Here is a 23694-nt window from a genome sequence, read left to right on the forward strand (position 1 = left end):
TGCACCTTTAAACAGAACTATTTTCATCAAAGCTTTTTAACTGTCTTTTTTTTTTTTTTTTATATGTGTGTGCTGTATCACTTAATTTTTTTTTCCTTCCCAAGGGCCTTTGCATGTGCTGTGCGCTCATATAATGTACAACTTACGGTCCGACTATAAGTGTAAGAAAGCGCTACCCCTCTCAACATTCCCATAACTTTGTTCACCAGCAACTGCTACATACAAATGATACTGTATAAAGCAGACATATGAAGTATATCTGTGTACTGTGAATAATACTAGAGTGGTGTGAAGTTTGTGGTGTATATCATGTTACTCTATTTGATGGTTGTGTAACAGACACTAGTGGATTACCCGTTTCTCTCATGCTTTCCTCGCATAACTAGAGAAATAAACAAAGTACTGAAATCATAAGTGAAAAGCGTATTCAAATCTCGCTAATAACATTTGTCTTGGTGCAAATAACCGAGGGGACACAAATGCCTAAGTAGTGTGTAGAGGTAATATTAATGTCAATGAGCAATTCAAAAGAACACAAGCCCCAGAATCATTTACAAACATTTTATTATAAAGCAACACTCTTACACGCTGACAGGCAGGGTGGAGGAAGCAACACTCTTACATGCTGACAGGCAGGGTGGAGGTGGGAAGAGAGACAGGGTGGGTGGGTGGGAAGAGAGACAGGGTGGGTGGGTGGGAAGAGAGACAGGGTGGGTGGGGGCAGCGTAGTGAGGGAGAGAGACGAGATGTGTGGAGAGGAGGAACATCGTCTCCATGCTGGTGGCACCGAGGACGGTCTGGGTAGCACTGGTCCAAATCTCTCACACCTACATCTGCAAACGGAGGGCATACTAAAACTCAGTGAACAGACACGCAGTTAGCTACACACATGCTCCTGCATTTATAACTTGTGTATAGAATGATTCAAGAACTCATGACTTATTGAATCCATGAGCTGTAACCCTTCCCAAAACGCCAGTTTGAGGTCACTCACATCATTATCGTCATCATCACACCACCAACACCGGGGGGGACTCTATTCCAGCTTCTTGGGATTGTTGACAGCGACGTAGTGATACAACACGACCAACAGGAACAACGACACGCCAAGCATGTTGGCGAATATAGCGAGCTGAACGTCCGTCACCATCCTGCAAAAAAAAGACAAACATCAGTTTACTTTTGGACAACATGAATGACCAAAACGATGCCACCTGGCCTAGCCTAATAGCTAGCTGTTCTAGCATCTTGGTTAGCTAGTTATTGCTAAGCCAAAACGGACAGCTAGCAAGTCAGATAAAATATTGAAGCTCAAGGACAATTATCTAACATTTAACTCCCACCGACATAGTAACGACTATTACAAATCCTACCTTATTCCTTTATATTGAGCGTTGTAGCTAAGTAAATCCAATTGATGCAATAGTCGGCTCCTGTCAGCTTTGAACAGATCGTGCGTCTCTTCCGGAGGAGACGGAAAAGCCACGTCACGTAAATTCAGGGCTTCAGAGCTGTACGTTTATGAAGTCTGGGTACGCCGGGTTTGAGCCGGGCGGGTGGAGTCTGGATGGGTTGCTAAGTAATTCTTTTTCACTAATGAAAATTATGTGGTGTGACAGTAAACTATCCATGACTACTTATTGTTGCGATTTGGCCTCTTTTAATATTTTGGATATTTGGTCAGTAATTAACTCCTCAGTGAAGGAATCACAGAAAGGGCTGTGCAATAATAGGATTGTGCAATAAAATCGATAGAGCAATACATCGCAATATTTGTTTCCACGATACTGTATCGATTTACCGTGGGACAGTAAACACTGTGATACAGTAAAAAAAAGTTTTTGGGAACAAGGAAAATATACAGAACAAGACAGAGTATAGAAATAGAAAATTAAGGATAGAATTCAGTCATAGCCTATACTGTATGTTTTAAATGGATTTAACCCTCTCTGGTACACATTATGATGCCAGTTGACCATAGTGGTAATGAAAAAGGAGATTTATTGTTTCAAATTTGAATAAAATTTATTTCAACACTCATGAAAAATACTCAATAGCCTCAACAGTAGGTAGGTAGGTGGGTAGGTAGGTAGGTAGGTGGGTAGGTAGGTAGGTAGGTAGGTAGGTAGGTAGGTAGGTAGGTAGGTAGGTAGGTAGGTAGGTAGGTAGGTAGGTAGGTAGGTGGGTGGGTAGGTAGGTAGGTAGGTAGGTAGGTAGGTAGGTATGTAGGTAGGTGGCTAGGTAGGTGGCTGGGTAGGTAGGTGGGTAGGTAGGTGGGTAGGTGGCTGGGTAGGTAGGTGGGTAGGTAGGTAGGTAGGTAGGTAGGTAGGATGGTAGAGTTGTGTCTTGTTCAGTGACTAGAGTTGGGGGGAACTGGAGAGTCCGGCTCCTCAGACCTTTCCTAACAGGCTCCTAAGAGTGGTCAAACGTTGGCCCCACCTGTCTGCCAGAGAGGCCTGAGGATGGTGGTTTGGCAGATGGTGATTTGTCAACTGCTCTCTTCAAAAGAGAGTCCGAGCTGGAAGTGGCCATTCCTGGAAAGACTCTTTCCCAGTCACTGCGAAAGCACCTCCGACGGAGACGCTGCTTCCAGTGGACGTCAGGTGATTCCGGAACCTTCATCTCAGACTGTCCCTTTGAACCTTCGCCATTGTGTGTAAAGACAGACTTGCTGACGCCACTAGACGTCGCGCCGGTGGGCAGGTGGGTAGATGTTATCGGGGTGGGGCCGCTTCCCTGCAGTGGTTTGGTGGAAGGGGCTGTGTTAGTCTGCCTCAGACAGTCCGAGCTGGAAGTGGCCATTCCTGGAAAGACTCTTTCCCAGTGACTGCGAAAGTACCTCCAATGGAGACTCTGCTTGGTACCTTCGCCCTTGTGTGTTGAGACGGTCTCGCCGACACCAGTAGACGTCACACAGGCAGGTGGTGGTTTGATGGAAGGGGCTGAGTTAGCCGCCCTCTGCTTCAGACAGTCCGAGCTGGAAGTGGCCATTCCTGGGAAGACTCTTTCCCAGTGACTGCGAAAGCACCTCCGACGGAGAACCTGCTTGCAGTAGGCATCAGGTGATTGTTGAACCTTCATCTCAGACTGTCCCTTCGAACCTTCACCCTTGTGTGTTGAGATGGACTCGCCGACACCACTAGACGTCACACCGGTGGACAGGTGGGTAGGCCTCTTAACCTGGAGACAGTCCGAGCTGGAAGTGGCCATTCCCGGAAAGACTCCGTCCCACTTTTTGCGAAAGCACCTCCGACGGAGACGCAGAGCCAGGTCCCGCTGCCACTCGGGGTCAGGTGACAGTGGAATGTTTAGCTCAGGTTTTTCCTTTGAACTTTCGCCCGTGTGTGAGGAGAACGAGGCGCCGACACCACCAGGCGCCACGGGGCTGTTCCCTCTGCTCATCTGAGACCTGGCAGAGACCATGTCGTCTCCACCGTCCCCCCAATCACAGGAATGATAGTCGTGTTCACAGCTGGAGCGTGATCTGCATCTATACCGGCTGACCATCCCCAGCAGTGCTAACACACGATCGATGCAGTGGCTGGACCTGGTCATAACACAGTCACACCGCTGTTCCCTTTTGAGATAGAATGAAATAAAAAATAAAATGACTTTTGATGACTTCAACACATTTAAATATATAATTGAAATGCATCATATTATGCCACACATTATACACATAAACACCATAAACACATCTCTCTTGCTCGCGTACACACACACACACACACACAGACACACACACACACACACACACACACACACACACAGACAGTTGTGGATACACTGAAAAAAACATAAACTTACCAATCAATGTATTCATCATAGTTTTCATCCTAATTTATAAAGAAAAGACAAGATGGCTGTTGAGGTCATTAAGTCTTCACAAAGACAGCAACTTCTGTACATTTTCGAATTGGGCATTATTAAAGTACAATGAAACATTGATAACCAACCATAGTGTTTCCTTGATGCTTTCTCCACTGATATAGTATCCGAGTTACTATCAGGACCAGGAACAGTAGAATCACAACTCCCCCGCAGAGGAGTGTTGCATCAAGACCCCGGCTTGTCGGCTCATTAAGGGGTGTCGGATGGAACTGAGGATGAATTGGCCCCCTCTCTGGGCTTCTAAAAATAAAATTATTCTTACTACAGAACATATTGTCAAAGACACGTCTTCAGCAATATGTTCGGACAGCAAACACCACAGCACTGACGCTTGTCCACTTGTCGCAGCATTATATACCTTACTGTTGCTATGTGAAAATGTTACGTCATAATGCAAACACCCGTGATGTCACAGAACGGATATGACAGTGACTTCACTGTAAAGGCCGTTTCAGACGGGGAGCGATATTCCGCCTGCGTTCTCGCTCGGATCAGCGGGGGACGCACGCGTCCTGCGCGCGGCGGGGAAAGCTGACTACAATTCAGCTCTTATCGCGGGCAGGCGTGTGCACGAAACGAGCACGCGCGCGACAATTTCACGGGGTCGCGCCCGCTTGCCGCTCCGCCCCAGATTGTCCGCGGCTCCCAAATTGTCCGCTCGCCTCTCTCATTGAAAATGAATTAGCCTACAATGCGCGGATATCGCTCCTCGTCTGAAACGGCCTTTAAGCGGCCAACTAATTGAAATAAATGTATAGCTAGATTTAAATTGATATAAGCTATTTTCTTTTAGATTCAATCACGAAGATTGTTTCTGGAACATTAAGGCAACGCGCAGAGAATGGTAGCCTATAAATAGGGCTGATGAGTGAGACACAAATATAACACACGTTGCACACACTGCCTTATGCATACTACAATCTGCACACGCACTGTACACTCACCACACTCCATTCTGTATATAACGCCCCCCTTTTTTAACAGTATATCATATTTTGTGTCTGTATTTTGTATTTTCACTGTTTTTGTGCGTGGCTGTAAGCCAGCGCACCATAGATAGCATTTGTCTGGTTGTCACTCCCTCCCTCCCTCCCTCATTCCCTCCTTCCCCCTCTCCTTCCCTCTTTCCCTCCATCCTGGTGTTGACCTGCAGTTCTGTTGCCACCACAAGAGGCAGTAGTCAACAAGTCGCTTTTATTTATATCCCGCTCTTATTGTGCTGGATTAGCATTGGAAACATTGGACCTGATGTGTCCAGGCAACAAGACCTGCATCTTAATTTATCAGACATCATTTCATGTCATTCACAGCTATTTCAGTGGCATGACTAGCTTCCGTCCTACCAGTCCTGAACAGAAACAAGCCAGCCACGCACATAAGCTAGACTTGACCTGGCCTAGTTTATATTGCATTTCCACTGTCATGTCTTTGCATTGCCCTGTCTTATCCTGCACCCTGTCCCATGTCATGTGCAGCAGTGTATCCATTACCCTAGACCAGGGGTCTGCAATGCGGCTCTAGAGCCAGCTCTTTAGCCCCTCTCCAGTGGCTCCTTGGCTTTGACAAAATGATATCGAAATCCATCCATCCATCCATCATCATCCGCTTATCCGGGGTCGGGTCACGGAGGCAGCAGTTCCAGCAGGGGGCCCCAGACATTCCTTTCCCTAGCAGCATCAACCTGCTCTGCCTGGGGAATCTTTAGCCGCTCACAGGCCAGTGCGGAGATGTAGTCCCGCCACCTGGTCCTGGGTCTACCCCGCGGCCTCCTCCCAGCTGGACACGTCTGGAACACTTCCCTAGGGAGGCGCCCAGGAGGCATCCTCACTAGATGCCCGAACCACCTCAACTGGCTCCTTTTGACGCAAAGGAGCAGTGGCTATACTCCGAGTCTCTCCCAGATGACTGAACTTCTCACCCGATCTCTCAGGGAGACCCCCGCAACCCTCTGGAGAAAACTCATTTTGGATGCTTGTATCCGTGATCTCGTTCTTTTGGTCATGGCCCATCCTTCATGACCATAGGTGAGGGTGGGGACGAAGATAGACCGGTAGATCGAGAGCTTTGCCTTTTGGCTCAGCTCTCTTTTCGTCACAACAGTGGGGTAGAGCGACTGCAGAACCACATCAGCTGCTCCGATTCTCTGGCCAAACTCCCTCTCCATGGTTCCCTCACTCGTGAACAAGACCCGGTGGTTCCACGACCAGGAAGGAATCCGCATTGTTCCTCTTCAATCTGAGGTTCGACTATCGGCCAGACCCTCCTTTCCAGCACCTTAGAGTACACTTTCCCTAGGAGGCTGAGTAATGTGATGCCTCTGTAATTGGTACACACCCTCTGGTTCCCTTTTTTGAATACTGGGACTATTCAAATGGAAATTAATAAATAAATAAATATTTATATTACATACACTTATTTATGACTAAAATAAATGGTCATGTTGGTATTGAAGTTAAATAACTAGCTAGATAGCAACAGAAAGGCTAATCCAGCACAAATCGGTGTTTATTATGTGCATACCACAAAGCCTAAAAAACAAATCAAAGAGGAAACATTGCATTCATTATAAAGCTCAAATATAAATACGGCTTCAGTCAGATTTTGTATTTGTTTTTTGGCCAAAAATGTCTATTGATAAAGGTAACGGTTGCAGACCCCAACCATGACAAATTCCTAGTAGCCTATGTGTAGGCTACAATAGCCTATACATGGCCAATAAAACGGATCTTGAAAACAATAACTCGGTTACACTTCCCAGTAGGCCTGGAACAGTGTAATCTGGGCTAATTATAGTTAGCCTACTTTTCGTAATCTGATTACGTAATCATAAATCAGGCTACTACCCAGCCCTGCTTGATACTTTATTGAACAATAATTTGTGAGAGTTTGACATTGCGCCGATGCGGTGATCATCCCCACCAGCGGAGGCAACAGCGTGTTTTGTTGCCAGCAGATGTGGCTATTTGGACTATGCTCTCTCTCGTCTTGGCAGGAGTGGCCGAGTGTTGCAACGTCGCCTGCCCGGCGTGAGCGGTAGCTGCTAAAAGCTAGATGGTGCTGCCTTGCCGAGGATAGCTGTTAGGGAATCGTGATAGAGAAGGAATAGATTTTCAGGTAGCTGGACGTAGAGCCTTGGGATTACCATCATGGCTTTATACGAATATGTCACCCAGGAGCAACTGTCGGGCTTCGACAAGTACAAGGTATGATCGCGAGGCAGAGAAGACTGCACAGGCGGGCTCTGACTATATCCTGGAAATGAAATAGCAATGTAACGTTTTTTGATAACAAATTAACGTTACTTTACACTGTACCATGTACAATTTTTATGAAATACATTCATCATTTAAAAACAGTGCAAGTACGAAAACATGAAAGGTCACAGCATTTTCCCTTTTGTCGGTTACATTATCACTCGGAACGATTCCAGGTAATTGACGGAGCCCCACACTGGTGCTGCTGGTGGGATGACAACAGCGTGTGCAGCTAGCATCTCTGCTGTCAGAATGCTAGCTGGCTAAACTCACTTGTTAGTATGGGCAAAATAAGCATAGCCCTCCATGGATGAATAAAAGGCGTGTCGGTATGTTAGTTATTACTGGGACTGGGGCGTACGTCTTTTCCCAGCTCTGTTCCCTATCTGGACCTCTGAGCCCTGCCTGACACCCAGCTAACCCGATTAGCCGCGCCTCTCCCACTGTGATGGGAGAAGATGGCTAGCTAGCTGCAATGTCAACGTGTATAATAGATACTGATTTCTTTTTTTATTATCAACGAATCCAGGAAAAATTGTAACTGTAAATTAGTTAATCTAGCTAGGGAATATGCGTGGTAGATTGAAGTAGCTATAAATCAGTAAGTTAACTGGTCCGAGTTTGTGGAATGATGTCCCCAGCTAGCTAGGTAGCTAACGCCTGCCTGTGTGTGTGTGTGTGTGTGTGTGTGTGCGTGTGTGTGTGTGTGTGTGTGCGCGTGTGTGTGTGTGTGTGTGTGTGTGTGTGTGCGCGTGCGTGTGTGTGGAGTGAGGGTGAGAGGTGAATATGTCTGCTACTGTACCTTGCATATGGGGTCTAATGCCCAGTCGTGACGGCGTATCCCCCCCCCCCCGGTCTAGCTAGAGTAGCTAACGTTAGGTGGTTTGAACTGAACAGAGACGGACTACGGGAAGCTCATATTGTTCAGGTACAGTTTCAGGAGCAGCTAGCTAGCTAAACTCAAAAGCTTTCCAAATCAAGTCCAAAATCATGTAGGAGATAGACGACCATCAGTAGATACGTGTCTAGGCCTAGGGCAACTTAATCCTGCACAGCAGAGGACTACCAGCTTGACTGTGGGCAGCAAGGCTGACTGGCTGTGGTTGGAGAGGGGGCGGTGTGAATGGACATATTGTGTACCTTATGTAGTCGCCTGTTGTCTGGGGCATGCTTGTGAAAAGCTCAATGTTTCTGTTCAGAAAGGCATCATGCATACTTTGACTGCACTCTTGCACGCACCCACACCTATACTCGTTCAGCAGGTCCCTGAGGTCGTATGACCAGGGGCTCTTGTGGTGCCTCGTACCAAGCTAAAGACTAAGGGTGGGCGAGCCTTTGGGGCGGGGAGCCCCTAGGCTCTGGAATGCACTCCTCCAGGACTTGAGAGCGTCGACATCTGAGAAGTCTTTTAAGAGACAGTTGAAGACTGACCTTTTCAGGCAGGCATTTGGCCATCTGTTGCTCAACTACTGATTTTTTTTCTCTGTTCGGGTTTTTATGTTGTTGTAGGAGCTGCCTGTATTTTATATGTGTATTTGTATTTTATATCTCGATATTCTGTGTGATTTGTATTTTCCACTGTCAAGCACTCTGCACTTGTGCTGTGTAAATAAAGTTGTACTTACTTACTTACTTAAACACACATACACTGTACACACACACACACACACACACATGTGGAAGGGAGCACTTAGAGGTCAAGGGACTGCACACTGAGAATACAGGTTTCTAGGCTTTCAGTTTTTTCTTTGCATTCTGTCACTAGTACTCACTACCTTCCCCCCACTCTTTCCATCACAATGATTACAGTCCCACACTGCTGTGTATGTGTTACTGAGGGAGAACTCAGTGACACGCTACCAGATTGTGCTTGCCATGTTTTGATGTGTGTTAAGGTTGCAAATTTCAAGGAATTTCATTAATCGATAACTGTTAACCTTAACAAATAATAGTCGATTAATTGATAAGAACGTCCCACGCTGGACAGCACTTTGCTCGCTTCATTTTCTTCTTCCGCTGCATTTCCCGGCATCCCAATTAGCCTTCATTACGTGGCGTGGCGCCCTCATGTGCAGTCAGACCTTAAATCAGGATTAAATTTCACGCAACTCCTGTTGATAATGTCCGTTCCCAAAAAAAAAGCTCCATTCCATTAACAAACAATTAATCGAGTAACCAAATCTCACTCAAGTAAATTCTTATCGGCAATTAATCGATAGTCGATTAACTGTTAACATTCCTAATGTGTGTATGTGTTTCCTGTCTCACCAGTACAGCGCAGTGGACTCCAACCCCCTGTCTGTGTACGTCATGCACCCCTTCTGGAACTCAGTCGTTAAGGTGAGGAACACAAACACTTAGGGACTGTGACAAAGAAATGTTTCTCTGATGTTCTTTTCACCCTGTTTGTGTGCTTGCATGCATGTGTGTGTGTTTGTGTGTGTGTGTTGTGTTGACGTATGCTAATGAGAGCTGCATCATTATTTACGTTTCCACCGTCTGCTGAGATACTGTTTGCTTTTGATGTTTTTCTTGATGATGTTTCTTGGCTGTTAGTCTGCGTTGTGTTTTTTGAAGTTCAATAAAGAGGTGCAGCATCACCCAACTATAACCACGGTCTTAATTGGCTTTCTTGCAATGGAGAATCACTGAAGAGATCACTCCATCATGGGATATGAAGCGACGACAGATACAGGTTTATTACAGAAGTTCAGCATACAATAGACACTTCCAGCCTCCAAGGCCGTTGTGTTAGTCTTAAGTAGTCCTTCCTGCCTCCTAACTACAGCTAAGTTACCAGATGAAGGGCGCAGAGGGCACCGTCCTGCCCACCAGAGATATCCCCAGTGAGACCTTGTGAGATATGGTCCCACCATATGTGGCGCCTACCCATCCACCCAGCACATCCCCTATGTTTGCTCACTCATTCATGCTCGGATCAGGACCACACTTATGCTGGACTGGGGCTTTTACCTAGGCCATTTGAGGAGAGTAACTCCCTAGTTCCTGTAAAAATAACGTTCCTTGTTGGGGCACTCAAGAGTGACCCTCGCTGACCCTTTCCACTCTAGGCCTCTGCAGCACACACAGGCAGGCCATCTAGTCTCTCTAGCTCACAGTGTCTCTAGTATAAGGCAACATATATAATCATACCATCAGATGTTACAGCATATTTCTAATTAAAACTCATCCATACGATAACCAGACAGACCGTCACTCACCACCAGCCTCTGTCCACCACTCCTTCCTCCTCCTCCTCTACCCCTCCTCCTCCTCTCTCTGCCCTACTCCTCTTCCTCTCTCCCGTAGGGCTGGGTATCGGCAAGGACCTCACGATACGCTTTGTATCACGATACAGGGGTCACGATACGTGTCACGATACACTGCGATACGATACATATTGTGATACATTGCGATACTGTACGTAGTTAACAGAAAATTTAAAATACAGCTGAAAATACTCCATACTCCATCCCCCGCTCCCTGGAGGTGATCCTGAGGGTGGAGGGAATGGAAGGACATTTTAAATCCATTTAAAACATGAATAATGCATCTATGACTGAATTCTATCCTTAATTTTATATATCTATATCTATTCCCCGTCTTCCTCTGTATATTTTCCTTGTGCAATTCAAAAAAATAAAAATCTCTATTTTTTTACTGTATCAATACTGTACCGTGGAAAAACATATTGCGATGTATTGCTGTATCGATTTTATTGCACAGCCCAACTCTCTCCCCCAACTCTTCCTCCTCCCCCACTACTACTCCTCCTCTCTCTCCCCTACTCTTCCTCCTCTGTCTACCCTACTCCTCCTCTCTCTCCCCTACTCTCTCCCTCTTCCCCTGTAAACTCAGCAAGCTCAAATAGCCTCGTCTGACATGATAATGAATGATAGCCTAGCACTGTTATATGTGTGCCTAGTACTGTCACTGTATACAGTACACCCATTCATTCACATGCAAAGTTTGTTTCAAGTTATAAAACTCGTGACTTTGTCTTTCTCGCATGCACACACACACACACACACACACACACACACACACACACACACACACACTCTCTCTCCCTCTCTCCCTTACTCCCCCCTTCTCTCTCCCTCTCTGTCTCCCCAGATCATGCCTACATGGTTGGCTCCTAACCTCATCACTTTCACAGGGTTCATGTTCCTGGTCTGGAATTTCCTCATGTTGGCCTTCTACGACTACCACTTCTATGCCTCTGGTGGGTCTGATACACTTTGTGTGTGTGTGTGCGTGCGTGCGTGCGTGCGCGGGCCTGCGCGCGTGGATTGGGATCGTATGTTCGTGAAAGACAAAGTCCATCTCTAACTGGACATGTGTCCCTCACAGGAGTAAAGGTTTACAGTTGATTCATGAACACACCCTCAAACACACTCACCTTGACTTATCTACTGTAGTAAGCAGACTGTTGATTCACCAATGTCTACTATGGGTTTAAACACGCACGTGCCCTTTCGCATACTGACTCATTTTCCCGTTCCCGTGCGTGTGCATGCGTGTTTCAGAAGAAGGACATACACACGTGCCGAGCTGGGTGTGGTTTACGGCAGGACTCTTCAACTTCCTGGCGTATACACTTGGTGAGTGCTCGCCCCCTTCTCACCTAGGCCGGGAAGTGTGTGTTTGCATTTGGTCAGTTTGCATCTCTCTCTCTCTCTCACTCTCTCTCTGTCTCTTTCTTTGTCACTCTCTCTCTCTCTGTCTCTCTCTTTCTCTCTCTGTCCATCCATCTGTCTCTGTCTCTCTCCCTTGCTCAATCTCTCTATCCTCTCTCTTTCTCTCTCTCTCTCTCTCTCTTTTCTTGACTCTTGTAGACGGTGTGGATGGTAAGCAGGCGAGGCGCACCAACTCCTCCACGCCACTGGGGGAGCTGTTCGACCACGGGCTGGACAGCTGGGCCTGTGTTTACTTCGTGGCCACCGTCTACTCCATATTTGGGCGTGGGCAGGGTGGTGTGGGCGTGCTGACGCTGTACTATATCCTATGGGTGGTCCTATTCTCATTCATCCTGTCCCACTGGGAGAAATACAACACTGGCATACTCTTCCTGCCCTGGGGATACGATATCAGCCAAGTGGTGAGCGCGCGGGCACACACAAACGCGCACACACACACACACACACACACACACACACACCCCTTCATGACCTCAAAAAGCTTCTGAAGCTCTAAAAATCATTTGGGCTGTGAACCGGACTCTAATAGTGCCTCTTTTCTTCCTCAGACCATCTCCATTGTGTACATTGTCACTGCGGTAGTCGGCGTGGAGACCTGGTACCAGCCAGTCATGTGGCACTTCCTCTACAGGGACCTCTTCACTGTCATGATCCTAGGTGAGCCGTGTTTGGTCTGTGTAGTGCAGATGGTTGTGCTCTCTGCAGTGCGATTGGCTGAGATGTGATATATACAAGTAGAGGATGCGTTCTGATTGGTTGTCTCTCGGTCACTCCAGGTTGTTCGTTCACTGTGACCCTTCCCATGAGCCTCTACAATGTCTTGAAGTGAGTAAGAAAGCAGGAACGAGGAAGAACCTTGTACCTTTTATGTTTGCATCACAGATCTGAGGAGACTGGATAGGTATAAGTCGATGTGGCGTAGCGGTCTATCGACACGCCGCCCGTTAGGATCTGTGAACACCAAAGGGCCTCTCTCTCTCTTGTGGTTCCAGGGCTCACCGCAGTAAGACCCTGAAGCACAGCAGCTTGTACGAGGGGTTCCTCCCCTTCCTCTCCCCCGTCCTCCTCTTCCTCCTCTCCACCGTCTGGGTGGTATTCTCTCCATCCAACATCCTCCAGCTGCAGCCCAGAGCCTTCTACCTGATGGTGGGAACAGCCTTCGCCAACGTCACTGTGAGTGTCACACACACACACACACACACACACACACGCGTGCACACGCACACTCGCAAATCCACGTATGTTTGACCTCCAGAATTTGCATATTTGTTTTGGTGTGTGTTCAATGTGTGTGTATGTGCTCCTTACTATATATATACGGTGTGGAACATGATATTAAATACAATGCCAGTAAGAGTATTGTCTTGATGTGTTGAACTAAAGCGGCCAAATGTCTAAAATTTCCCAACTTCAAATTGTCTAATGGTAATCTTGGGGTCTGTAATAAGGTGAAGTAATCTTGGGGTCTGTAATAAGGTGAAGTATCTTGGACTCTCTCTGCAGTGTAAGCTGATTGTGTGAGTAATCTTGGGGTCTGTAATAAGGTGAAGTATCTTGGACTCTCTCTGCAGTGTAAGCTGATTGTGTGAGTAATCTTGGGGTCTGTAATAAGGTGAAGTATCATGGACTCTCTCTGCAGTGTAAGCTGATTGTGTGAGTAATCTTGGGGTCTGTAATAAGGTGAAGTATCATGGACTCTCTCTGCAGTGTAAGCTGATTGTGTGAGTAATCTTGGGGTCTGTAATAAGGTGAAGTATCTTGGACTCTCTCTGCAGTGTAAGCTGATTGTGTGAGTAATCTTGGGGTCTGTAATAAGGTGAAGTATCTTGGACTCTCTCTGCAGTGTAAGCTGATTGTGTGAGTAATCTTGGGGTCTGTAATAAGGTGAAGTATCTTGGACTCTCTCTGCAGTGTAAGCTGATTGTGTGTCAGATGAGCAACACTCGATGTCAGGCGCTGAACTGGCTGTTGCTGCCCATGACGACCGTGGTGTTGCTGGCGCTCACCGGGGTGGTCGCCAACGAAACTCTGCTACTGTACGTGTGGACGGGCGGGGTCATACTGGCGCACATACACTACGGAGTATCTGTGGTGAGTACGCACGCGCGCGCACACACACACTCACACACTCACACACTCACTCACTCACTCACTCACTCACTCACAGTGACTAAGTTGGTTGTAAATTCCCTTGTGCTATACAAATAAACTTGCCTGTGGGATCATTAACTCACTCACACTGCAATCTCACTCAGCCACGCGCTCAGTGTAATGTGTAGTAAGGTTGAATGTAAACACCTTGGTCTCTCTCTCTCTCTCTCTCTCTTCCTCCCTCCTTCCTTCCCTCCCTCTCTCTCACTCTTTCTCTCTCTGTCCTGCAGGTGCACCAGCTCAGTGGTCACTTCAACATCTATGCCTTTTCTCTGAAGAAGCCCAGCAGTGACTGACAAGACGAAGAGCGAGTCGGCCTGAAGGGGGCGGAGGTCTAGACTCCTCCCACCTCCCTCTGCAGCCAACCGACACTTCACTCTCATCACCACGGAAAACGGCCTCCCAGCCCCACCCCTCCTTCCATGAGGGCACTTCAATCCAACTGGACTCCGTTCCCCCCCTCCCCCTTTCTAAAAACACACAACCCCCCCCCAACCCTGCAACGAACAACGGTTTCAGTTTGAGGAAGGTCTTCTGGACTATGGGGGGGGGGGGGGGGGGGGGGGTTCCACGTTTCCGTGATTGGTGAACGGCTAATTGGTTGAGCCAATGAGGTGTGCTTGTTTCCTACGGAAATGTGCTTCAGCCGCAAGGACAGGAACCCAGATCAGCCTCACACACGCGTGCGTGCACACACACACACACACACACAAACAATACAAATATGTGGCTTGTATGCAGATACTCTTGTTTACATAGGTAAACATACCACTGTACATCATTAAACCAAGGACGTCAAGTAGCCTGTACACACGCACACACATGTACTCAGTCTTATGAATGTACAGTATATTATTGCCTTGGGGAAATGCCATTCCAGTCTCGGTTTAGTTCGATAGACAGACGGGCCTCAAAATAACGCTGCTCCAACCCTGACCTCTCACCCCTGAGCCGTAACCAGGGTTACAACCACATGTCCGTCTCTGGGCTGTGCGGCATGGTCGTGAAGGCACTCTCAGTCTTATTGATGATCAGATGCTCTGTGTGGCTGAAGGGGAAGTTCCCTTATATATCTCTAATATATGTAACATTATGGGCTGGGTTTTTTATTAACAAAACAAAAGAAGAAATAGAATCTTGACTGATATCAAATAGAAAATACTCATCCTGTTGAACTGTTCGAAACGCTCTCTCACACGCATAATATTATTATTCACACACTCTGATGACGGTTGTCTGAGTTTAATGAGGTCAATTCTGACCAATCAGGGTCAGGACCGTTGGAAGGCAGGAGTGATCGTATGACCAGGGTAACCTCTGACCTGCCTGAACTCTGACTGTCTGACCTTCGACCCCTGTCTGAACGCTGACCTCCAGGCTCCCTCTGCCCTCCGAGGTGTCGTGTCAGCATTGCCGATTCGCTCTGAAGTTCTTTTAAAAAAAAAATATTGTTTACCGTTATATTTTCTTTCATTTGTTTCATTTTGTATTTGTCATTTTCTGTTGCCAGGGGATGCGCGAGTTGGTTTTGCAGCGCTTGAATGAAGAGTGTGTCCCAAAGCCGCTCGCGGAGCGGACCCACTCTGAGGGAACAAGCTGTCACATGACACTGCAAACGCCACCGCGCCACGCTGGCGCCACATCGTATTACTGTCCCACCTGTAGTGCTCTCCCTGTCTGTGTTTGTTACTGGCTGCTTTGTTCAACACTGTTAACGTTTCTGTTCAGATTGTTTTAGAGCGGGGCACAGGATGCAGATGTACAGTAAGCCGGTCCTCAGGGTCTCCTCTCACTCTCTCTCTCTCTCTCTCTCTCTCTCTCTCTCTCTCTCTCTCTCTCTCTCCCTCACCCCCCCCCTTTGCTTATCTCTCCAGTTTATGACCCTCTCCATACCTCTCTCCATTGCTCTCTACTCCCTCCCGCTCCTCTCCCTCTCCCTCTCTCCCCCCCCCCCCCCCCCCCCCCCCCCCCGGACGGCTGGACAGCAGAGGCGTAGTGGACTGACAGAAACACCAGTGCTGTCTGTGATTTAAAAGTGGTCTCCCATTTCTTGTCCTTGCTTCCTCTCCTTATCTCCACCGATCTTATAACACAGGACAGGAGAAAGTACAATGGCGGACACATGGCAGGTGGTCTGCTTAGACCTGTCCCGTCTTTTAGATCGGTGCCAGTGATGGGCAAGGAGACTAGGGAGGGGAGGAGGGTTGTATTAGTGTACTGAAATGCCCTCTGGAGGCCTGTGGGGTTTCGACTCTGCAGGATGTGCAGTGATGTGACCGTGGAACTGTGATGCCACCAAAACCACGTCACTCACGTGAACTGGAGGTTTGGGGCCCACGTGTGCGCACTGTATGTATGTCTGAATGTTTTGTGTACGTGCAGACGGATGCACGTATGTATCTTTTTATGTATGTATGTACATGTGTGTATGTATGCATTGGTGTATGTGTGTTTGTGTAAATATATCTTGTTTTGTTTTTTATGTCAACTTTTCGAGTAAGATTTGAATCCAGATTGGCTATCCTCTCCCTGCCCCTAGTCTGAGTGGGGTTTAGACACCGTGGCCTGGGAAACCAGCTCCGTTCCCTAACACACAAACAACAGTTACCAACTCTGGATGAAACCGTTGAATCTGTGACTCTGTTTGTTGTTGTCCGACGTGACCCGGGACAGATTCTACCTGGCCTGACTTGTAGTCTGTTCCTGGGCGTGACTGGGGTTAATATATTATTATGTTGTATTTAACCTGTGACAAAATGGACTGTCCAATTGAATAAAACATTTTGTTAAACCATTCAAACTTACTACTACATGAATATTTTCCTACTCAGTTGCGTGCAAATATTATGCTTACTGTAAGCAAATGACAGTCTCGTCCCGTCCTGTTCCATCCGCTTGTTGAAGATAACTTGGAATGACGGTTATGAGTGTGGAGGTAGTGACTCTGGAGTCCACCAGGGTGCAGCAGAGAGCATCATTGCTCACGACATGGATGTAGGGTTCACCATAGCTCAATGGCGCACACCCGCAGTCCTCGATAACTACTTTAGTGCAGTTTGTGTGTTATAGAACATCACCAACAGGTGGAGCTATTAGCTTTAGGTGATTTTCTAAGCAAGGCTAATAGGTTGACTTGGGCAAATAATGACACGAAACATGCAAAAATCTGAACCTTCTGTGTGTGCTTTTGTGAGTGACATGTCATCCACTGGACACTCAGACACTCAGAATTTTGTGCCCTGTGGCTAAAATAATTTCTCAAGTTACTGGTTTTGAGGCAGTTGCACAGTAGGACTTGTCTTTGTGTTGGAGTGGGCACCTTTGTTGTCCCTTAAGCTCAACTCTGCTCTCCGTTACTCAGACTCCATTAGTTATTGATTGTCTCCTGCCAGTTTATCTTACAGTATGTGTTTGTTGGTATCGTCTTCTCACCCTCAACAGGTCCAACTTGTGTGTGTGTGTGTGTGTCTGTGTGTTTGTGTGTGGTGGAAATCTGAGAGTTGGTCCAAGTGTGTGTGTGTGTGTGTGTGTGTGTGTGTGTGTGTGTATGAATGTGGCACCAGCAGTCAAAACAGCTGGCAGCGGACCCAGACAGTTATTTGTCTTCAGAGAATCACCTCATTCACACACGACAACTCCCATAGAAAACTGATTCTTCAAACCAAAGCACACTAAGCACTGCAATATATCCCTCCGCCATAACAAAGAGCAACGGAACACTCATACAATGTGTGAGAATGAATAGAAATCCCTTCAGAGATATCTCATTCAGAGCACGGGCTGTCATTAGGAAGATGGCGCAGACCGGCTACCTTGTTGAGCTGTGAGGGTTAAGCTCTCCAGTGTGTTGGGGTTAAGGCACGTCTGTGGCCTTCCGGTCAGCTCCCCTTAGTGAATTAGCTGGTGTTGATCCTAAACTGACAGTTAATCAGAGGTGGCATCAATTAAACAGTGTCCGGCTACTGTTCCTGCCCCATGGCACTGGACGTTTTGTGCACGAGTGACCCCCATGACACACACACACACACACACACACACATACACACACACACACACAGGGAGCGGAGCTAACCGCACCGCCACTCTGTGCTCCCCTGCAAGGCTCCCCTCAATAATTGATGACCATCATTAGAAACCAGACACGCTACAATAAACACACAGGCACACACACACACATACTGTACACACAGAACACAGTGTACACTGCGATTATTATTACAGTATATGCAAACACACACACACCCAGCCTCTTCTCCCTATGGTAAAGTGGGTAGACATGGAGTCTGCGTCCATCCACTGTGGTGGAGGTAGAGAGTGAGGTCCTTGGGGCCGGGCAGAGCCTGGGCAGAGGGTGTGTGTGTGTGTGTTTGTGTGTGTGTGTGTGGAAGAGAGAGGGCTACTGTCAGAGGGGCCTGGGATCCCTGAGGGCCAGCCTGGGCAGGGTCATCAGGGGCTCGGTCCTCAGTCCATGTCTCTAGCCCCTCCCCTGTTGTCATGTCAGCGCTGACCCGGAGGACACATCTCTCACCAGTTATCAACACAGGGATTACTATGCATCACAGGTATCAATGGTCCCCTGATATACCCTCCGACATGCATACTATCAGCTCCGTACACAATCACGCTCACTGAGGCATGTGGAGGAGTTGATCTGCTCACACAGCACCATCCCAAACCACATGGGGTTTCTACCTCTCCATACATGCCTCTCTTCAGCTCTCTCTCTCCACCTCTCCAACAATCTCTCTATCCATCTATATCCCCCCCCCCCCTTCCCCTCCAGACACATTCTATGGGGTAAATGCTCCATGAATTAGTGACCAAGCTGGTCTGAGGTGTCCTGGGATGATACGGCCATCGCTCTCAGGTGGAACAGCCAGGCGAGTCCAGGCATGTCCCAGGCCCGGATGAGCCCTCAGATGGCTAACTGACTCGACATGCTAATGGGCTAATCAATGACTGTCTGTGGTTCTCGCTAGCGTGGAGGAGAGACATGGACATTCCTCTCTGCTGCGGACTGAGGGTTGAAAGTGGGACTGTGTTTGCTTTTAGGAAAGGGTGTGTAGAGCACGGTAAAAAGAAACTAGAAAAGGTGCTCAGAGAGCACAGACCTCCGCCCCGGAATGCATTTCGTGGCCCTGTGCACACCAAAATTGAATGGGTTCTAAACTGGCCCATGCTACACCCCTCCACCGAGTTTCGTGAAAAGCAGTCTGGTAGTGTTTGTGTAATCTTAGTCCCTTGCTCTCCCCCCGCCCACCCCAGTCCAAACCTTGTGTCTCTAGCACCCACACACAGGGAGCTGGCTTCGTTCAAAATTTTGTTTTCATTTGTGGATCCGGCCCGTTCGGATCTGTTCCAATTTAGTGGGTTCTAAGGTGGCCCATGATACACCCCTTCACCAAGTTTCATAAAAATCGGTTTGGTAGTTAATCATAGTAATCGTAATCATAGTCCAAAAAATGAATGGGCAGTCTAGCTGTGTTTGGGTGGCCTGTGGACCCTCCCCGTGATTCAGATCCGCTTTAAGTTGGCCCATGCTACACCACTCCACCGAGTTTCATGAAAATCATGATCATTAAAGATATTTTTTGGGACATTTCTGCTTTATTAGGACAGTGCAAGGACAGACAGGAAAGGTGGGAGAGAGAGAGGGGAAGACATGCAGCAAAGGGCGTGGGTTGGATTCGAACCCACGCCGCTGCTGTATGAATTACATGGTAAGCGCCCCAACCCATAAAGCCAACAGGGTGGCCCCAGCCCATAGAGCCAACAGGGTGGCCCGGTCAGGTAGTTTTTCGGTAATCCCAGTTCAAAAAATGAATGGAGGTGAATCGCCGGCCATGTTTGGGCAGCCTGTGGACCGTGCTTCAGATCCGCTCCAAAATTTAATGGGTTCTAAGTTGGACTGCTACAGCCTTCTACAGAGTTTTGTGAAAATCGGTCCAGTATTTTTGCGTAATCCTGCTAACAGACACGCAGGCAGCACACACACACACACACACACACACGCATGCCACCGATAACATTACCTGTCGCTGTCGCGGAGATAAAAAGGTGAAAAGCTGAGAAGCGAGAGAAGGTGAGCAGGTTACTGAGAGTTACAGGTGAGGGACCACCGCCAACATTGAGGTTGAAGGCCGGAACAGGGCAGGGCGGAGGTGGGCTGGATGAAATGAACTTTTTCAGCGTCTGGGTTTACCTCTAGGGCCGAACTCTGGGTTTATTAAAAGTGTGGTTAGGAAGTTCTCGCTGTGTGTGTCAGTGTGTGTGTGTGTGTGCATGGCTTAGTCAGTGGCAGTGCGTTAGAATAACACTGTTAATGACAGGTAAGGCTGAGCAGGCGTGCGTGTGGGAGAGACCATGTTCAGAAGAATAATATCCCCCCCCCCACACACACTCTGCAAATGGACCGTCCTAAATAAACCATATTAATGATATTTCTACATCGTGACTAAAAGAGGCCCGAGGATAATGGGCCTGAATAGAAACGAACCGCCACTCTGTGTGGCCTTTCAGTAAGCTTGAGTTCATCTTGATAGTTTAAAGTAGCTGCCTCCCTAGACATTCTGCCACCATAGATTCTGACGAGGCCCACTTATGCGTCTGTGACCTCATGAATTGCGAGGCCTATAGAAGGGCTGTCACGCCTGAACTCCTGGCGACCCTGGCAGCCATGACACTACCAGGAAAGCGAGCTCTGGGTGGCTCAGTATGGCTCCGTACACACTTCACACCATGACGCGGCTTTACAATATGGCAAGACTGATGGGGAACCTCTGTAGAAACAGGTTGGACTTCCTACTGACGCGCGCACACACACACACACACACACACACACACACACACACACACACACACACACACACACACACACACATACACACACACACACACACACACACACACACACACACACACACACACACATACACACACACACACACACACACACACACACACACACACACACACACACACAGTAGCCCACGCTGACGCCTTTCCCACACACTGTCCCCTTGGCTGAGTTGGGTGTTTAATAAGCCTGGCGGCATTCAGATGAGCAGGTAACAAAGCGATACGAAGGTTCATCAGTCACGGACGGTAGCGACGGAGTAGACCGCGGCACAAAGGCTCTCGGTCAGGACCGGGCCATCCGTCTCTGGACAACAAAAGGCACGGGCCGTATTCATTATGAACCAACCCTGGCTCTTCTCTCGCTCCCTCTCTCCGCTGTTTTCATAGAGGAGCGATCGAGGGAGAGGAGAGAGAGAGAGAGACGTGGTGAGAGGCCGAGAGAAAAGAAAAAATGTGTGTGAATTCACAGAGTGTCCGTTTAAACGGTATGTAGCCAGCCACGCAAATCCTCAGGACTTTGGTAGTGTCCGACGTAATCCGCTGTCATGGGTCAAACATGTAGGCTGTTGGCTCTCTCGGTGTTTACCTGACACGTTCCTCTCAGCCTGTTGTCATGTTAACATGTGTGTTGCAGCCATGTTCCCTGTATGATGTAACCATGGCTACATCAGTCTTTGAAGCATACATTATTGATCTATTTTCCAAACCCAACGCTCATATAACACACTCCAATACATGCCATTCAACCATTTCTCTATGGAGATAAGAAAAGAGCGGACCTTTTGCTTCCTCCATCTCTGTCTCTGTACCCCTCTCACGGTTTCTCTTTCCTTGTGTAATCTATCCTTATATACATTATTTTTTCCATTAGCACTGTTATGTCATTATGTGTGTATGTGTGTGTGTGTGTGTGTGTGTGTGTGTGTGTGTGTGTGTGTGTGCGTGTATGTGCATAACTAACTTGATATCAGAGCTTACTGGTTCATATCAGTGTTAAGTAGCAGCAGAAGTAACAGGAGTGGGGGGGTGATACACTTGAATGGGCTCAATCTGTCCTCACACGCACACACACACACACACACACGCATGCACACGGAAACACACTCACACACACACAAACATACACACACACACATACAGTAAACGTATACTGTACATACATACACACACACACACACACACACACACACACACACACACACACACACACACACACACACACACACACACACACACACACACACAATCGAGGATCGAGTGCCACTACAGATTCTTAATAATTCAGCGTTGCCTCTGTGCCACAAGGCAGCAACCAGATTCCCCTCTCTATCTCTACCTCTAACACACCTTATTATTCATGACCCCAAGATGGAGGGAGAACAGGGTGAGAGAGAGAGAGAGAGAGAGAGAGGAGGGGCAGTAGAGAGCAATAGAGAGAGGTATGGAAAGAGATGGAGAGGGTCGTATACTGGAGAGATAAGCAAAGGGGGGGGTGAGGGAGAAAACGAATGAAATGGAGTAGAGTTGAATGAGAGAGTTTGTGTGTGTTTGAGCATCTCAGAGAAAATACATCAGGCCTGCTCCAGTGCATAAAAAACATATTTTAGTGCCGTAAATACAATTCTTGTAAAAGTGGTTGCAGTGCTTTACATGAATCACACAGAGTCATACAGATGGCAGAAAACACCGGAACATTCTAACGGATATCACCAGTCCCAAATTGAGTGTGAAGATGAACCCTGGGCTACGTTCCGAATCGCATACTTCCATACTATATAGTATGCCAAAAAAAGGTTGTAGTATGTCCCAATACATAGTATGCCACATGCAGTATGCAGGCAAAAACACCAGGATGTCCCTCTACATCCGGTCGTATATTGCAGTATGCAAGCCAGCAAACTTTTCTGGCTATTCTGACCCACAATCCATTGCACAGCGGAGAGTAAGTCACATGTGCGAGTCACGACAGCTGTGGACGAATGTCGCTTTATGGATTGCGATGGATACGGGCAAATTTCAAGGTGCGATGTTATGATAAAGTGGTATGTCCCAATTGTATGCATACTGCCTGCAAAAGAGTACTTTCTAGGGGCAGCTGTAGTACGTACTGCTAGTAAAAAGTAGAAGTATGCGATTGGGAACGCAGCTTCTGAGGGTTTCTGCTCAGTCCCGTCTCCCTCACCAGACCCAGACAGCACAGCTCCATTCTTTGGCACTAGAATCCCACATGCTCTACGGACTTAGTGTGAGGTGCACTGCGTCCCCCCCCCCGTCCCCCCCCCAGTCAGGAGTCCATATGGAGATGGCTCTTCCTGAGTGTCAGCAGTCCATGTGCAGATGGCTCTTCCTGTGTTTAGTAGTCCATGTGCAGAAGACTCTTCCTGTGTTCAGTAGTCCATGTGCAGAAGGCTCTTTCTGTATTCAGTAGTCCATGCCGTGGAGATGGCTCTTCCTGTGTTCAGTAGTCCATGTGCAGAAGGCTCTTCCTGTGTTCAGTAGTCCATGTGCAGAAGGCTCTTCCTGTGTTTAGTAGTCCATGTGCAGAAGGCTCTTCCTGTGTTCAGTAGTCCATGTGGAGAAGGCTCTTCCTGAGTGTCAGTAGTCCATGTGCAGAAGGCTCTTCCTGTGTTCAGTAGTCCATGTGCAGAAGGCTCTTCCTGTGTTCAGTAGTCCATGTGCAGATGGCTCTTCCTGTGTTCAGTAGTCCATGCCGTGGAGATGGCTCTGCCTGTCGGTCTTGCTGGCCTGCAGGGCCGCTGGGAGCAGAGGGAGGTTCAGGTCGGCCACCCTGCGCTGCAGAGACGGACGCAGCTGGACGGAGTTCCTCTTCACCCCGCCGC

At 47.8% G+C, this 23694-nt stretch overlaps 3 protein-coding genes across 3 annotated transcripts in view; 1 reads left to right on the top strand and 2 right to left on the bottom strand.

Annotated features, from left to right (window-relative positions):
- Positions 1-587: 587 nt before the first annotated feature.
- On the bottom strand, positions 588-1476 carry ost4 (oligosaccharyltransferase complex subunit 4 (non-catalytic)). Its single transcript, XM_084439432.1, has 3 exons — positions 1374-1476; positions 995-1151; positions 588-833 (listed from the first exon to the last, which is right to left on the bottom strand). The coding sequence occupies exon 2, from the start codon at positions 1148-1150 to the stop codon at positions 1037-1039; it is 114 nt and encodes a 37-aa protein (XP_084295558.1). The 5' UTR covers position 1151; positions 1374-1476; the 3' UTR covers positions 588-833; positions 995-1036.
- A 5429-nt stretch (positions 1477-6905) lies between these two features.
- On the top strand, positions 6906-15853 carry selenoi (selenoprotein I). The gene is made up of 10 exons (XM_084440314.1): positions 6906-7094; positions 9417-9485; positions 11262-11370; positions 11675-11749; positions 11984-12246; positions 12394-12502; positions 12622-12670; positions 12838-13018; positions 13757-13936; positions 14227-15853. Exons 1-10 carry the CDS (start codon positions 7038-7040, stop codon positions 14332-14334), a joined length of 1200 nt encoding a protein of 399 aa, XP_084296440.1. The 5' UTR covers positions 6906-7037; the 3' UTR covers positions 14335-15853.
- Positions 15854-23551: 7698 nt separating this feature from the next.
- Positions 23552-23694, bottom strand: part of LOC311310588 (uncharacterized protein) — a gene marked incomplete at both ends in the record, with an annotated part of 12456 nt that continues 12313 nt past the window's right edge. Inside the window, one exon of the mRNA XM_084440098.1 lies at positions 23552-23694. This exon is cut by the window's right edge and continues 621 nt beyond it. Coding sequence (XP_084296224.1) covers positions 23552-23694 — 143 coding nt within the window.

Source organism: Borostomias antarcticus, assembly GCF_949987555.1.
Source record: "Borostomias antarcticus genome assembly, chromosome: 6".
NCBI lineage: Eukaryota > Metazoa > Chordata > Actinopteri > Stomiiformes > Stomiidae > Borostomias > Borostomias antarcticus.